At 44.7% G+C, this 18461-nt stretch overlaps 1 protein-coding gene across 2 annotated transcripts in view; it reads left to right on the top strand.

The window, feature by feature from the left end:
* The window catches only part of CARD9 (caspase recruitment domain family member 9), a 77665-nt gene that overhangs the window by 46369 nt on the left and 12835 nt on the right, over positions 1–18461 (top strand). Inside the window, exons 5-10 of one of the 2 annotated variants that reach the window (XM_077468192.1) lie at positions 713–742; positions 6173–6498; positions 9027–9206; positions 12329–12487; positions 15048–15173; positions 16688–16873. In XM_077468192.1, the coding sequence (XP_077324318.1) occupies positions 713–742; positions 6173–6498; positions 9027–9206; positions 12329–12487; positions 15048–15173; positions 16688–16873 (1007 nt within the window). The remainder of the gene's footprint in view (positions 1–712; positions 743–6172; positions 6499–9026; positions 9207–12328; positions 12488–15047; positions 15174–16687; positions 16874–18461) is intronic. The other variant, XM_077468193.1, reaches the window with a different exon arrangement.

Genomic DNA, 18461 nt, shown 5'->3' on the forward strand with positions numbered 1-18461 from the left:
TTTCACACTGGGGCGTTTTTCAGGCACTTTAGCGTTAAAAAAAGCACCTGTGAAGCGCTTGAAAGAAGCCTCATCTGCAATCCCAATGTGAAAGCCTGAGTGCTTTAAGAGCCCTTTCACAATGTCAGCGCCCAAAAGCTGCTGCTAAAAGCGCTTTTCAGGCGCTTCCCATTGATTTCACCGAATACACCACTCCTAAAGCGCTGCAAAGAAGCTGTTTGCAGGACTTTTTTTGACGCCTTGCCAGCGCAGCGCCTCAGTGTGAAAGCACTCGGGCTTTTACATTGGGCTTGCAGTTGCGGCTTCTTTCAGACGCTTTACATGCGCTTTTTTAACACTAAAGCGCCTGAAAAACGCCCCAGTGTGAAAGGGATCTTAGAATGTCTGAGAAACATTTAAGATAATGGAGTGGAGAATGGCTAGGACCCCCGTCAGGTTTTGAATGCTATCTATTTCCATCTATCTTTTCCCTTTCCTTTAACCCCCAATAAAAAAAAAAATTTTTGGATGTAAGCAAGACAGCTGTAGTATTAGCCTGACAGATTATAAATACTTCCTACTTCTCTGATAGAAATTAAAGTGTATTGTTGGCCAACATTACTTGTAAGACTTGGATAGAGTCGTGAAGGGTTAAAACCTGTATTATTATTTTTTTCCTGCTGTTGTCTTCTGTTGGAGTGATTTCCCTTTACTTCCTGTCTTGGAGATGCAGCAGGAAGTGAAATGATGACATCTCTGCAAAGTGAGTGGGAATCTCCTCTTGGACTGTTGTCACTGAAACAGATGTCTCCTTTGCGGTGGTAATTTTGACGTCAAATTTTGATTTCGTTTTAGTCATAATCTTTTGACTAAAACTACATTTTATTTTTAGGTGTATTTTAGTCATCTGGTTTGTTTTTAGTTTTAGTCATATTTAACCACTTTCAGACCGGACCAATTTGCTGGTCAAAGACCAGACCACTTTTTGCGATTCGGCACTGCGTCGCTTTAACTGACAATTGCGCGGTCGTGCGACGTGGCTCCCAAACAAAATTGACGTTCTTTTTTTCCCACAAATAGAGCTTTCTTTTGGTGGTATTTGATCACCCCTGCGGTTTTTATTTTTTGCGCTATAAACAAAAATAGAGCGACAATTTTGAAAAAAACGCATTATTTTTTACTTTTTGTTATAATAAATATCCCCCAAAAATATATAAAAAAACTTTTTTTTTCCCTCAGTTTAGGCCGATACGTATTCTTCTACATATTTTTGGTAAAAAAAAATCGCAATAAGCGATTATTGATTGATTTGCGCAAAAGTTATAGCGTTTACAAAATAGGAATAGTTTTATAGCATTTTTATTAATAATTTTTTATTATTTTTTTTTACTAGTAATGGCGGCGATCAGCGATTTTTATTGTGACTGCGACATTGTGGGGGACACATCGGACATTTTTGGGACCATTGTCATTTATACAGTAATCACTGCTATATAAATGCAGTGATTCCTGTGTAAATGACACTGGCAGTGAAGGGGTTAACCAGTGGGTGGCAGTGTAGGGGTTAAGTGTTCCTAGGGGTGTGTTACTAACTGTGGGGGGGTTGGGCTTTCATTTAGTGAACACTGATCTCTGCTCCAATCACATGGAGCAGAGATCAGCGTCACTAGTTGCTAGGCAGAATGGAGAAATGCTGTTTACAATGGCATTTCTTCATTTGGCCGCTCCGTGAGACGATCGCGGGTCCCGCGACCGGACTCACGGGGGTCTCGACCAGCGCGGGAGCGCGCCGGCGGCGGCGGCGCGCTCCCGATGGCAGGGCGGCAAATTTAAAGGGACGTACATGTATGCCCATTTGGCTGCCCGTGCCATTCTGTCGACGTACATCGTTGTGCGCTGGTCGGCAAGTGGTTAAGTTTGCGACAATCTCTAGTACATTTTAGTCCACTAAAATCTTCAGTACATTTTAGTTGACTAAAATAATTTTAGTCAATTAACCACTTGCTTACTTGGCACTTCCTGGGAAACCCCCTTCCCGCCCAGGCCAATGTTCAGCTTTCAGTGCTGTCACTCTTTGAATGATAATTACGCGGTCATGCTACACTGTACCCATATGACATTTTTGTAATTAATTTTTTCACACAAGTAGAGCTTTCTTTTGGTGGTATTTAATCACTATTGGGGCTTTATTTTTTGCTAAACAAACAAAAAAAGACAAAACATTTTGAAAAAACAAACAAAAAAGAAAACTGTTTCATAGTTTGTTGTAACATTTTCCAAACAGGTAATTTTCTCCTTCATTGATGTGTGCCGATGGGCTGCACTGATGGGCTGCACTGATGAGGCTGCATTGACGGGTGGCACTGATGAGGCTGCATTGACGGGTGGCACTGATGAGGCTGCATTGACGGGTGGCACTGATGAGGCTGCATTGACGGGTGGCACTGATGAGGCTGCATTGACGGGTGGCACTGATGAGGCTGCATTGACGGGTGGCACTGATGAGGCTGCATTGACGGGTGGCACTGATGAGGCTGCATTGACGGGTGGCACTGATGAGGCTGCATTGACGGGTGGCACTGATGAGGCTGCATTGACGGGTGGCACTGATGAGGCTGCATTGACGGGTGGCACTGATGAGGCTGCATTGACGGGTGGCACTGATGAGGCTGCATTGACGGGTGGCACTGATGAGGCTGCATTGACGGGTGGCACTGATGAGGCTGCATCGACGGGTGGCACTGATGAGGCTGCATCGACGGGTGGCACTGATGAGGCTGCATCGACGGGTGGCACTGATGAGGCTGCATCGACGGGTGGCACTGATGAGGCTGCATTGATGGGTGGCACTGATGGGTGGCCCTGATGGATGGCACTGATGAGGCTGCACTGATGAGGCTGCACTGATGAGGCTGCACTGATGAGGCTGCACTGATGAGGCTGCACTGATGAGGCTGCACTGATGAGGCTGCACTGATCAGGAGGCACTGATGAGGCTGCACTGATGAGTGGCACTGATTGGCAGCACTGGGCACTGATAGGTGGCACTGGTGGGCACTGCTTAGCAGTACTTATGGGAACTGGAAGGTTGGCACTGGTGGGCACTGATGAGGTGGCACAGTGACTCTCTATGTGCGGGAGCGATGTCCCGTTTACACAAGACGGTAATCGTCTTTTTTTTTTTTGTTTTTTTTCCTTCCACGTCACAATTATGAGCCACTTTGTGTTGGTCTATCACATAAAATCCCGATAAAATACATTTATGTTTTTGGTTGTAATATGACAAAATGCGGAAAATTTCAAGGGGTGTGAATACTTTTTCAAGTCACTGCATGAGAACAGGGGCCGTTGAAATAAATAGGATTTGGCTTTTTGAGCATTTTACAGCTACAAGCAGAAAATTGCTTAGGCGTGAACAGTGCCCAAAAACGCCTTTTTAGTTTTAGTTGTATCGTGAATAATCTGAATTGTTTTAGTTTTAGTCTAGACGGCTGAAATAATGTTAGTTTTGTAGATGAAAATATTTTAGTCTATGAAATGAACACTGCTCCATTGTAAGACTTCCCCTCACTTTCTGTTTGTGACAACTGTACAATTCGGGATTTTCCATCACTTCACGAGGAGAAATTGTGTGTCCTTTCACCAGGAGATACCGAGAGCAGTGAAATATTGGCAGGATTGCTAAACCTTCCTACTTCTTCAAATTTATTTTAGAAAGTTTCTGCTTTTCAGTTCCTCTATCTGAGTGTTTCCCATCAATTCCTGTCCTTCTCCACTCTATCCAAAAGAAAAAAACATATTATTACATTTATTATTAATAGTAATAAAATAAGGTTTGTATGCTTTTCTCTATGGGTGAGTTTCAGACTAAATGAAGGGTTCGCTCGCCCACCGTGCTGAACATCCAGCCAGACTCAGTGGAAAGTCATATATTTAGACCCCTTTCACACTGGGGTGTTTTTCAGGTGTTTTTCAGGCGCTTTAGCGTTTAAAAAAAAAGCGCCTGTAAAGCGCTTGAAAGAAGCCTCATCTGCAGTCCCAATGTGAAAGCCGAGTGCTCTAAGAGCCCTTTCACAATGCCAGCGCCCGAAAAAAGGCTCGTAAAGCGCTGCTTAAACTAGCAGCGCTTTACCAGCGTTTTTCGAGCGTTATTGGGGTGCTTTTAACCCCTGCTAGTGGCCAAATAAAGGTTTAAAAGCGCCCACAAAGAGCTGCTGCCAAAAGCGCTTTTCTTTGATTTCAATGAGAAGGGGCACTTTAGGAGCGTTGTATTCACTGCTCCAAAAGCGCTGCAAAGAAGCTGCTTGCACTACTTTTTTTGACGCCCTGCCAACGCAGCGCCTCACTGTGAAAGCACTCGGGCTTTTACATTGGGATTGCAGTTGCGGCTTCTTTCAGGCGCTTTTTTTAACACTAAAGCACCTGAAAAACGCCCCAGTGTGAAAGGGCTCTTAGTAGCAGTAGTACTACCTCCGTTGGATGTGACAACTTCTTCATCATGGCTTCTAGTTGCTAGGAAGCCAGTGGCTGCTGGCATCCTAACAACCAGTGATGCATCCCTGCCCAGCACATTCACCTGTCAGCTGGGGATTCCCAACTGGCAGTTGAACGTAAACAAAGGGGTGGGGATCGTTACTGACTAAATATTGCCATGACCCAGCAGCTCCGCCCCCCCTTGTTTACAAACAAGCTTCTGGCCTGGGCGTTTCATTCACCTTATGATTGTAGTGCGAGCACATCCTTTGCCTCAGCGTTTTCTGCGGATCGGTGGGCATTGTTGTGATTGATGAGGATCTAAATCGCTGGACAGCATGCATGATGATGCATTTACATTGTGGAGGTTTTAAGAGTATTTATGATTTACACAAAGGACTTTTTCAAATGTGGGGTGTGTTTTATTTCCTTTCTGTTTTTAATGAGTAGGCGTATTATGTACCCATACTCATTCACTGGAGGCTTCCTTATTTTAAAGTGGGCCCCAGACTCCAATAAGCCCCCCACCCACAGATACCCACATCCACTTTGTCACCATAGCACTTTGGCCAGGGATATATTTATTATTTTACTTATTTATTACAGGTATTTATATAGCACTGTCAATTTATGCAGCACTTTACATATATATTATATATTCACATCAGTCCCTTAAGAAGCTTACAAGGGAATGTCCCTAACATTCATACATACATATACTAGGGCCAATTTAGACTGTAGACAATTAACCTACCTGCATGTCTTTTGAAGTGTGGGAGGAAACCGGAGTACCCGGAGGAAACCCACGCAGGCACAGGAAGAACATGCAAACTCCAAGCAGGTAGTGCCATAGTTTGGATTCGAACCAAAAACCCTAGTGCTGCTAGGCGGAAGTGCTAACAACCTCTGCTGGGAAAAAGTGGGGGAAAAAAAGGTTTGTCCTTATCACAGACTTACTGCCTTCCCGGCCAGCCAGACTTCTTTGATAGGGGGCAGGTATAGACTTTGGGGGGAATCTTTATATCCTTTTTTTTTTTCCCGTTTTGTTATTTGTGTGGTATACCCACTTAAAATCCATATAATGCCGCGTACACACGACCGGACTTTTCGAGGGACTAGGTCCGACGGTCTTTCCGACGGACTTTTCGGCGGAGTTCCAACGGACTTCCCGAATGAACGGACTTGGCCACACACAATCACACCAAAGTCCGACGGATTTGAACGTGATGACGTACGACCGGACTAGAATAGGGAAGTTCATAGCCAATAGCTGCCCTAGCATCGGTTTTTTGTCCGTCGGACTAGCATACACACGAGCAGATTTCTCGGTCCGGCGGAGTTCCGGTGGAAAAATTTAAAACATGTTCTATTTCTAAAGTCCGCTGGATTTTTGGCAAGCAAAGGTCCGATGGAGCCCACACACGATCGAATTGTCCGACGGACTCATTCCGTCGGACCTTTGCTGTCAAAAAGTCCGGTCGTGTGTACGCGGCATAAGATCCTCTTCAGTGCATTTTGTATGCATTTTTAGTAGCAAAAGTGACATATTAGAACAAAACCTTTGCTGGTTAATTACATTTCCCTAACAGCTTCTATTTTATAATTAAAAAAAAAAAATGGAATGGAGACATCCCCAAAGGTCCCTGAAAATGCATGCGCGGTCCCAGGTTATGTTTGTCTCATCCCTTTTTTTTGTCTGTCTGATGTCTCTCTGATGCAGACACTGCAGGGGAGTCCAGTCTAACCCAACTGCTCATGAATGAGATGCTGAAGCTGCAGCAGACAATCCAAGAGGAGCGCAGGAAGTACAAGGAGCTAAACACCCAGATTGTGGAAAAGGAGGCCAGTATTAGGCAGTTGCAAGTTAAAGACAGTGAGATGAAAAAGTACCAGGAGAGGGTCCAGAAAATGAAGGAGGAGCGGGATAACTTCAACACGGAGCTGAAGAAATGCAAGGATGAGATCTACGAACTGGCCATGAAGTATGCGCAGCTCAGCGAGGAGAAGACCAATGCTGTCATGCGGAACAGAGACCTACAGCTTGAGGTGAGTGCGTGGCATAACATAAACAAAAAATAATAGTAAAATAGCATAGCAATGAATAAAAATCGATTTTAGTCTCTCTTTGCTCACACTTGCATCCTGGCATTTTTACCAGTACCTCTTTATATTGCAACATAGACTCTTTAACGCTTTCTGGGTTACACACTTCCTTCTCGTTTCTCAGGCCTTCTATCTCATGAAGATTGTCTGCTGCCGCATACTGCACTCCTTCGACTGTTTTCTGGATGTGCAGAGAAAATCCAAGATGAAAATGTAAGCCCCTGTACACACGGTCGGACATTCCGACAACCAAATCCGTCTGATTTTTTTCTGACGGATTTTGTCCGAAACTGTTGCATACACACGGTCGGACAAAGTTGTCGGAAAATCCGATCTCTATACATTTGCATTGCTCACCTCTGCATCCCCTGATATCCTCTTCAAACATTGCTTACCTCTGGAACCTTTGCCACCCTCTTGCAAAACTGCTCCCCTTGCGACTCTCATGTAATACTACTCACCATTGCAACCTTTGAGAACATTCCCCTTACCCCTTGTACACACGGTCGGAGACTCAGACGGAATGTGTCCGAACGGACCGTTTTGTCGGATATTCCGACTGTGTGTGGTCTCCATCGGACTGTTTCCGTCGGAGTATCCAACGGACCCAGTTTTCCAACTTGTTGGTAAAATTTTCCGACAAAATGCTCCGATTGGACATACTCCGATCATGTGTAGAGAATTCCGATCGGACAAAGTGCCACGCATGCTCAGATCAAATTCGTACATCAAAGCTATTGGCTACTAGCCTGAACGTAGTCCCGTCGTAACGAAATCACGTCATCACGTTCTGAACGATCGGACATTCCGACAACTTTGTCCAACCGTGTGTATGCAACAGTTTCGGACAAAATCCGACGGATTTGGTTGTCGGAATGTCCGACCGTGTGTACAAGGGCCTATTGTTTACAGCTTAACCTGAAGTCAGAAAAATGATCAGAAAATCAGACAATAAATACCGCTTTCAAAGCGATCGTACGATAATCTGATTGTTGGTATACAGCTTTCATCCGAAAATTATCCAAAGGAACAAACACAAAAAAAATTATTTTACAATACCAGATCATACAATTTGTTTAATCAGTACAGTTTTCATCCGAAAATACAATACGAATACAATATAACACATTACATCACTTACACATTTTTATTCTGTCTTATAAGAATTTTTGAACTTTAGTAACCTGTTCATTTTCGATATGGAAACTACCATGCAAAAAAAAAAAACAGACGAGCTTTTATCCGATGATCTCATTGTGTGTACCAGGCTTTAATGACTCCTCTTGGCGGAGGTACCAAGGACTGTGGTCAGCGTTGAGGGTGGACCCATATTATGTGACTATTATCCACAGCCACCCACAGCCTATAGGTCCAGGTTGGATAATTGCAGGAAGGGAAGCAATGCCCAGAAGTAATATGGCTGGATGGCAGCCCAGGGCTCAGCACACAGCAAATCTGATGTCCTAGCAGGAGGGAAGCTGGAACACGTTGGTTAAGAACCAGTAGACCAGACAATGCTCTCTTTTGTGAGAAACACTTACCTGACTCCAATCAGTTTCACATCTGTTTAGGGACCCTTTCCCTGCTGAAACAGGCACTATCTGCATCTTTACACATTGAGAAACCATCAATTTGTCACTATATATACTGTATATCCTTTCCACCCCCCATCTTTATGCCTTTAGCAAGTACAGAAAATACCTGACCATCCTGCCAGAAATTCAGTGAGCTCCTAACTTCCTGGAGAGAACTGATACTGCTGTACCGAAATCAGAAGCAGTACTGTCAGCTCTGTCCAGTTCTCCTGTGTTATGGAGATGAGGATAATAGGAAGTGTTCTGTAGTCCAGCACTGGAGAAATGGGCAGGACTGACAAAATTACACTATAAGCCCTCACACAGTCGGAGAATCTGTCGGAATGTGTCTTATCGGACTGTGTCGTCAGATAATCCGACTGTGTGTGGTATGCATCGGACTGATTCCGTCCGAATCTCCATCCGACCCAATTTTCCAACATGTTGGAAATATTTCCCGACCAACTGGGCCGATCGGACATACTCCGATCATGTGTAGAGCATTTTCATCGGACCAAGTGCCACGCATGCTCAGATCAAATTCCTACATCAAAGCTATTGGCTACTAGCCTGAATGTAGTCCCGTCGTAACGAAATTACGTCATCACGTTCTGAAAGATCGGATTTTTCGCCAACTTGGCCCGACTGTGTGCATGCAACAGTTTCGGACACAATCCGTCGGACTAAATCCGACGGGCAAAATCCGACGGATTTGGTTGGCAAAATCTCCGACCGTGTGTACAGGGGCTAAGATGTAAGATTAATTTTGTACCAGGAGTCAATGTGCTTTTAGCAGCCTTGCTGCTGAATCTAAAGCTCTAAATGCCACTTCTCCCTTTTTAAATGACTTGTCTAGGAGAGATCACATTAATTAGTATATCTTTTGTTTGGACTCAGATTGAGAAGTTGAAGCATAACCTGATGAAGGCTGAGGATGACTGTAAACTAGAGCGGAAACAGACATTGAAATTAAAAAATGCAATTGAAAAAAGGCCAAGCCGGGACGTCATCTATGAGCTACAGAGAGAAAATGAGCTGCTGAAAGCCAAAATCCAGGAACTTGATAAACCACAACAGGTGGGTTTTACCATTATTTCTCTGTGCCATTTCAAAACTGGAAAGATATATAGAACATTTTATCCAAAGAGAAGAAGAATTGGGAGGCAAGAGGGATTTTTTTTGGAGTCCATAGATATTTTTGCTTACCCCTGCAAGAATATTATAACTTAAAGAGGAAGTAAACTCTCCCACTCTGATGCTTCTTTTCATTTAGTCGATTATAATAAGTCATTATCAGACTATAGCCACTGTAATCCAGCCCAAATCGCATATTACTTACTGTTTAAAGAAACTTTAAAAAAACTTGTTTCCAGGGGTTAGGCAGCGCCATCTTAAGTATTGTTTTCTGAGTCCACAGTGGATTTCCGCCCTTACATTGAGCACTTCCTGTACTGTTAACCAAGCCTCCTTCTCAATCCAACGTTTCTATGGCAACCCTGCTTCCCTGTTCATAGCGGACTTGTTTATTTCATAGTATTTACTTGTGCCGATGTCAGACTTATCAGCTTTAGTCGATAAGACTGCAGTAATGGCCAAGTTTAGACTGTATGTGAGGTCACATGGTGTGTAGGAGGAAGCTCTGAATGATTCTGAAGTCTCCTGGGAGTTCAGTGTTGTGTGCCGTAGGATAACAGATAGATAAGCACATAGAGAGTGTGCCGTAAATCAGGGGAGATCTGCGCATGCTCAGTGACTTCATTCTACAGAACAAAAAGGATTACAACAATACTAAGCAAGTAAGGAGATATCTACAAGCCGTGTTCATTAGGGTTTTTTATGCTGATTTACATGGGACAAAGTTGTGGGGGAGGGTTTACAACCACTTTAATTCTTATTTGTATTCAATTAAAACCTCCAAGCTCATCAAAAAAGGCAGAGTAATTCTGTTTCTATTCCACATAAGCAAGTTTTGCTGATTTTATCATGAAGTGCTTCATTTTTTTTTTTTAATTGCATCATGTGTATGCAATTTTAATGACAGGATGTACAGTACATCAGGGATGCTCAACTTTTTGAAGTGCGAAGGCCATGTAAGTGATCTGATAACTGCTCATGGGCCGCAATGAACTATGGGCTTTTACCGCTGCCCAAACCACAAATGTAAATGAGCCCTTACTATCCTGAGCCCCCCCCCCCCCCCCTCCTATAAGGCTACTTTCCCACTGATGTGCTGTAGTTTACCCACATTGCTGGTGAAGCGTAATGCACCTGCTGCTTTGCTATGGGTAAGCTGCACCGAGCCACAGACTTCTATTACATCTTGCAGGTATGGTGCATCCTGAATGCAGGAGTTTTGGTGGGCTTTTAGAGATAAAAGCGCACCAAAACTCCTGCATTTAGTAGTTTTGGTGCACTTTCAGAAAGTGCACCAAACCTTCAGGATATAACAGTCTAATGCCTCGTACACACAATCGGAATTTCGGCCAGCAAAAGACCGATGAGAGCTTTTCATCGGAAAATGCGACCGTGTGTATGCTCCATCGGAATTTAGCTGGCTGAATTCTCGCCAGCAAAAATTTGATAGCATGTTCTGCGAGTGCGCGCAATTATAAAGTGTGACATGTTTGGTATCTATTTACTCGGTGTAACATTATCTTTCACATTATGCAAAAAAAAAAAATTTTATTGTTTTTTTTTTTAAATTCATGAAATTTTCCCTTTTCCCAAAAAGTTGCCTTTAAAACACCGCTGCGCAAATACCGTGTGACATAAAATTGCAACAATCCCGTTTTATTCTTTAGAGTCTCTGCTAAAAAAAAATATATAATGTTTGGGGGTTCCAAGTAATTTTGTAGCAAAAAATATGGATTTTAACTTGTAAACACCAAATGTCAAAAATAGGCTTAGTCATGAAAGGGTTAAAATATGTTAAATGCACATATACTTTTATTGAAAGACTTTAGTTGAAATATATTCCGCTTTAGAGCATCTGAGAACTACAACGCATGCTTAAAGAGGAAGTAAACCCTGATGAGTTTACTTCCTCTTTCATTCCCTGCAAAGGCAAAGCATAATGGACTACTATGCATCGCATCGCATAGTAGTCCATTATGTGTCACTTACCTGACACAGGAGCCAGTGAAGTCGCTGCTGTCCCCTGTAGTCCGCCGCATCCATCTTGCTGGTGGCGTCTCGCAGCTCCGCCGCTGTCATTCGGCGAAGCCGCGATGACGTCACTCCCGCGCATGCGCACGGGAGTCGACACGTGCGGCAGCTCCATTCTTGGAAATGCCACGCTCAGTGCGCCTGCGTGCCGCTGTCTACGGCGCATGCGCCGTAGACAGCGGTGCCCGTTTTCGGGCAAATATCTCCTAAACCATATAGGTTTAGGAGATATTGTTTGGACCTACAGGTAAGCCTAAATCTAGGCTTACCTGTAGGTCAAAGTGGTTTGTAAGGGTTTACAACCACTTTAATATTCAAAGCAAAGTCCCCATCCATCCATCCACACTTTATTTTTTCAATAATCACTTTAAAAAAAAAAAACACCCTCCTAGCATTTCTAGCTGAGGCCATCTTGAGTAAGAGCAGATAATTCATGCAGCATTTAGTTCCTGGAATCCTTCTGCCCTTGGCTCAGGCATCAACTGAAAAATCTCTCCTGTGCTATGCGGAGGGCCTAGATACAAAATGTGTTGTACTTCCATAAGGTGCTTACTGGATGGATATTGCATGCCCCTCTGCCTCAGCCAACTAGGGGGAGTTCAAAGAACTAAAGCAAAGAAAGAAAGAGGTGTGTGGCCTGGTGCATTATCCTTAGTAAAAAGTTTTATTTAAAAACCAAAGTAGGTGGAATACTCACATTTATGTTCTTGAATAGCATAGCATAATTCTTCTAAGCCCTTGTACACATGGTCGGACATTCCGATGGAAAATGTCCGATCGGGACCGTGTTGTCGGATAATCCGACTGTGTGTGGGCTCCATCGGACTGTTTCCGTCGGAATATCCGACCGACAAAGTTTTAGAGACAACTTTTCGACAACTTTGTCCGACCGTGTGTATGCAACACCAGTTTCGGACAAAATCTGTTTGACAAAATTCGATGGATTTTGTTGTCAGAATGTCCGACCCGTGTGTACAAGGGCTTCGTCATTGTTAGTGGTGTTTTCATCTTTTTAAAAATGTATCTTTACCAAGGATATCTACAGGAAAGGAGAAACATCTGAGAAGACGCGACTGTACATCCAGGATCTGGAAGACGAGCGTAGACAGGCCTTGGAACAGTATCAGGATATGGTCAACAATGCATACACGCTAAAAATGAGCCTGCGACAGGCTGAGGACCTCCGAGACAAGGTACCTGGGTATATGATCTCTATGGGACCTTATTAATAACACACCCGCACTCTAGCGGGCCACCAGATAGCTTGCCAGCAACTGTGCCCTCTTTTATGAACAGTAGCAGATGTAAGGGATGATATCTTGTATAAGAAGGAAGGTTACCATCATACATGCATTTTTCCTTAAGACAGGCCTGGATAAATGGTACCGGTGTTCTGGCATATTCAGTCCGGGCATCATATAGTGTCCCACCCCATACTGCGCATGTGCATCGCTTGCGCAGTACGGAGCAGAAGAAGCTTCGGAAAATCTCAGAAGATGAACGGCGCCTGCGCCGTGAGTGGAGGTGGTAGCCCCATCATCCAAGCGGATATAGGGCTGGCAAAATTAGAGGGCCCCTCGCGGGCTCGCTTTGCTCACCGCGCTTCGGGCTCGGCCTCGCTCTTTTATATTCCAACTCTGTGTCCACTTGGATGGTGGGGATAGAACCTGGACTCAGGGCGCAGGCGCCGTTCATCTTCTGCTATTTTCGGAATCTGTGTGTGCTGTGTACTGCTCATGCGCAGTACACAGTGGACACAATCCGATGGGGGACTGTATATGATAGGACACCGGTTTTAGAAACCCAGGAGCCAGCATCTGTGTGTATCCATCATAAACCTAGGCACACTGTACTCAGTCCTTAATGTAATCCACATGTTAGTACACCAGCATGCAAGATACTCAGGTTCATAGAAGTTCAGAAATACAAAAGCAGCCATAAAGATTTCAGTAATGTTTAGTGCTATCCCCACAGGAGCCACTAGATAAGACGGATCCTCTGTTTTTTTTTTTTTTGCCTCAACCTCTTTAATATCCACATCCAATCAAAGACATTCTTTGATTGGATGTGGTGGAGAGGCCAGGCAGTGACATCACAATCTTCACCTCCTCCAATCAGAATGTGTCCTGTATTCCAGATTAATGTTACAGTATAATACTAAATTCACCCAGGGTAAAGTTAGTTTGAATAATTCTATGCAGTGTCCAGGCACAGGGCAATAGCCAGAGCTGTCAATGTCACGCCATAACCACAATGTCTTTACCGTGGATGACTCGGCAATGGCTGAATCGTCTCCATACTGGCAACGTTTGCTTTTACCATCACATTGCCTTACAGCTGACTGATGTAACTTCATGTTATGCCCTACATTAGCTTGAGAGGCACCATATTGTTTTCTATTCTAAAGACAAAGGTATAGATCGGCATTTCTCTGCACATTCGTTGTGCCACATCCTATTAAAGCGGCAAGAAGAGAGAAAACCCCTATTGGCGGACTTTAGAGGCACGTACAACAATGAAAGTAGAGTAAGAACTATTTTTATCTTAACACATGTATATCCCTTTGTTGCTATTACATTTGTATATCACAAAACAATTAAAAGACACGCAGCACTGTCCGTGATACAATGCAGCTGATAGATATAAATGTCACCCATATAGAGTAAGGTAGGCCAAAGTACTCGTTGCCCTACACATTTCGGAGATATTCTGGTCTGCATCAGGGGTAAGTATGGGACATAAAGCGTAATTATATCAGATTACAAAGGTGTAGACATGCGGCATGTTGGTAACTTAAAAACACATGAATCGAGCAGGTATCATACGTGGCTTTCCAGTATACAGGGCTCACTTGTCTAAATGTATATATACTCAGTTGGATTTGCTCTAAGGTAGTGAGGGGGTCCTATGGATCTCCTTCCCCCACCCCGATGGAGAGGGATTGGCACTGGGTAAGAGCCGGGGGATACACTGAGGCGATAGTGGCAAAGGATCTTGAAGAGATGAGAGACAAAAGACCACGAGACCGTCCGCTCGGTGTCCCACAGCAAACAGCTGTGGAGTGAGCTGTTTGCTGTGGGACGCCGAGCGGACAGTCTCGTGGTCTTTTGTCTCTCATCTCTTCAGGATCCTTTGCCACTGTCGCCTCAGTGTATCCCCCGGCTCTTACCCAGTGCCACTCCCGCTCCATCGGGGAGGGGGAAGGGGATCCATCTACGCTTTATGTCCCATACTTACCCCTGATGGAGACCAGAATATCTCCGAAACGCGTAGGGTAACGAGTACTTCGGCCTACCTTACTCTGTATGGGTGACATTTATATCTATCAGCTGCATTGTATCACGGACAGTGCTGCGTGTCTTTTAATTGTTTTGTGATATATATCCCTTTGTTTACCGTTATATTTGTATATTTGTTAAAATAAAAATAGTTCTTAGGGCGAGTCCGTTCATTTCAAAAGTACAGCGGATAGTCCGGCGGACTTCGTACGCCGTACTTAGTCCGCCGCAAAAGTACCGTGTGTGGGCAGGTAGCTTGTTCGGAAAGTCCGGCAGACAGTCCGCCAGACTAAGTCCACCGGATAGTCTGCTACGTGTGTACGCGGCATTACTCTACGTGATTGTTGTACGTGCCTCTAAAGTCCGCCAGTAGGGGTTTTCTTCCTTCTTGCTATATATTGTAAAGGACAGCACAAAAGACAAGTACATTTACCCTGCATATGTACAGTAAATGCCTTTCTCTTGTGTTCCCCAGTACTTTGAGGAGAGGGAAGTCTCAGAACTGCAGTGTACAGCCCTGAAGAAAGACTCGAAGATGTACAAAGATCGAATAGAAGCCATTCTACAACAGATGGACGAAGTGTGTATAGAACGCAATATGGTATGTACCTTTTCTGTATTTCAAACCATTATTTCTTTTTAAATCCTAAATGCATTTCAAATCTGTTTTCTTCTGTCTGCCTGTAGTTAAGAGTTAAAGCAATCCTATAACCAAAGCCATTATACTTATGCCGCGTACACACGATCGAATTGTCCAGCGGAATTGGTCCGGCAAACAATCCGCCGGACTTTATAACGAACGGACTCGGCCACACACAGACGCTCTGAGCCCTTGTACACACGGTCGGAGAATCTGTCGGAATGAGTCTTATCGGACCGTGTCGTCAGATAATCCGACTGTGTGTGGTATGCATCGGACTGATTCCGTCCGAATCTCCGTCCGACCCAATTTTCCAACATGTTGGAAATATTTCCCGACCAACTGGGCCGGACGGACCTAATCCGATCATGTGTAGTGAATTTTCATCGGACCAAGTGCCACGCATGCTCAGATCAAATTCCTACATCAAAGCTATTGGCTACTAGTCTGAACGTAGTCTCCATCGTAACGAAATTACGTCATCGCGTTCTGAAAGATCGGATTTTTCGCCAACTTGGCCCGACCGTGTGTATGCAACAGTTTCGGACACAATCCGTCGGACTAAATCCGACGGGCAAAATCCGACGGATTTGGTTGGCAAAATCTCCGACCGTGTGTACGTGGGCTGAAAGTCCGGCGATTTATAACGCAATGATGTACAGCTACTGGACTAGACGGGACTAGAAAAAGGAAGTTCAATAGCCAGTAGCCAATAGCCTCCGTCTCGTACTTGCTTCAGAGCATGCGTCATTCTAAAGCCGTGTACACACGGGCGGACTGTCTGGCCAACTAAGTTCGAATGAGCGGACTTGACCACACACGATGAACAAACAGTCCGTCGAAAGCTTGCGCGATGACGTGTACAGCACGTACGACGGGACTAGAAATAGGACGTCCAATACACAGCAATGCAACCTTCCACCGTGTAAATCCTTTCTGAGCATGCGCCATACTTAGTCCGTCCAACTAGCCTACTCACGAGCGGACTGTCCGCTGAAACCAAAGTTGGACGGACAATATTACGGAAAATCCGAAATACTTAGTCCGCCAAACTGCACGCTGAAAAAGTCCGCTGAAGCCCACACACGAGCGGACTGTCCGCTGAAATGTGTTTCGGCGGACTAAGTTGGCCAGACACTCCGCCCCGTGTGTACACGGCTTTAGTCTGCTGGACTAGCACACTGATGAACGGATTGTCCGCTGAAAGCCAAGTCCGGCGGACAAATTTTGAGTCAAAACTACTTTCTAAGTCCGCCGGACTTTACAGTGAAAAAGTCCGCTGGAGCCCACACACACGATCGAATCGTCCGGCGTACTGTGGTCTTGGCGGACCGAGTCCGCCGGACAATTCGATCGTGTGTGTACGCGACATTACCTAAACCTGTTTGTTTTATTTATTTCTATATAATGAGATATTTTGTTTTATACATAGTTCATTTCATTCGTGTTTCCCCCCCCCCCCCCCCACATATTAGGCAATTGCAACGCGAGAGCAATTCCACACACAGTATGCCAAAAGCCTTCAGGATAAGGATGCTTTAAGGAAACAGCTCCGGGAACTAGGCGAGAAGTATGATGATCTGCAGATCCAGCTGATCAGGCGGGAAGGAAAACTGCTTTCTCTGGAGAACAAGCTGAAGCGAACAGAGTCACCAGCGCTGGTACACAATACGTAATACCTACCTGATTTACCTGGGAATTTATTTGGGTCCGTCAATCTCTAGGAGGTCTTCACCGCTGATGGAGGCCCGCAGAAGGAGAACGTCCTTCGATAGATTTTGGTGGGAGGTTTCGTTTGTAACTGAAATGTCTCCGTATGCAGACCACAAATGGCACTTGCAGGTTGTAAGTTAGTACTACACAACATGCAATAAAATATGCACATAATGGGCACAGCTTGGAAGCATAAAAACACAGTTATAATCATTACAGAGTAATTCTTTATAAGTTTGATAAAAACATGATTTCTTGGATTTACCTTCAATTTTTCTGTAAACTTTAGGAGAAATACAGGCAATAGTAGCATTTAAAGTGGTTGTAAACCCTTACAACCAACTTTGACCTACAGGTAAGCCTAGATTAAGGCTTACCTGTAGGTCCAAGAAATATCTCCTAAACCTACACGGTTTAGGGCAGTGATGGCGAACCTTGGCACCCCAGATGTTTTGGAACTACATTTCCCAGGGTGCTCTGCCACTCTGCAGTGTAGTTGAGCATCATGGGAAATGTAGTTCCAAAACATCTGGGGTGCCAAGGTTCGCCATCACTGGTTTAGGAGATATTTGCCGAAAGACAGACACCACTGAGCGCGCCGCTGTCAACGGCGATGTGCCGCGAGTGGCGGCTCCCGTGCACATGCGCAGGAGTGACGTCATCGCGGCTTCGCCGAATGACAGCGGCGGAGCAGCGAGACCCCACCGAGAAGATGGATGCTCCAGACTACAGCGGTGACATCGCTGACTCCTGTGTCAGGTAAGTGACACATAATGGACTACTATGCGATGCAATGCGATGCATAGTAGTCCATTATGCTTTACCTTTGCATGGAATCAAAGAGGAAGTAAACCCATCAGGGTTTACTTCCTCTTTAACAGTCTTAAAGAGGAAGTAAACCCTGATGAGTTTACTTCCTCTTTCATTCCCTGCAAAGGTAAAGCATAATGGACTACTATGCATCACATAGTAGTCCATTGTGTCACTTACCTGACACAGGAGCCAGCGATGTCACCGCTGTCCCCTGTAGTCCGGCGCATCCATGTTCTCGGTGGGTCTCGCCGCTCCGCCGCTGTATATATTTCACCACAGATGAAACTACTACTGCAGTAAACTTAAAGAGGAAGTAAAGGCAGTTAAAAAAAAAAATGCAACCTGCAAGACAAAGGCATAATGAGCTAGTATGCATAGGATTTCAGACACTTCTGAGTTTTTCTCTGTTTGTGGAATAAAGGAATTGCTTTGTCATCTATTAGAATGTTTGGCTTCCTCACTGTACTTTGTTGCTGCCATGAGCTGTGACTGTTTTTGTGCCCCACTATGGCCTCTTTAGGGTCTACAATAAAAGGATATTTGGCAGCAGGGCCGGGACAAGGGGTGGGCAGGAGGGGAGGCTGCCTTGGGCACTGTGGTATAATGTGAGGTGGGGGGGGCACCACAAGGAAATTGGGGGAGGGGATTTGTGTTGGAAAGGGGGATTTGGGGGGCCGCAAGGAGCAAGTATTGTTCTAGGAGGGGACATTTGGGGGGTATGCT

The sequence above is a fragment of the Lithobates pipiens genome, unplaced genomic scaffold, assembly GCF_037356315.1.
Source record: "Lithobates pipiens isolate NorthernLeopardFrog02 unplaced genomic scaffold, aLitPip1_a1.2 Scaffold_11, whole genome shotgun sequence".
In the NCBI taxonomy this organism is placed as follows: Eukaryota; Metazoa; Chordata; class Amphibia; order Anura; family Ranidae; genus Lithobates; species Lithobates pipiens.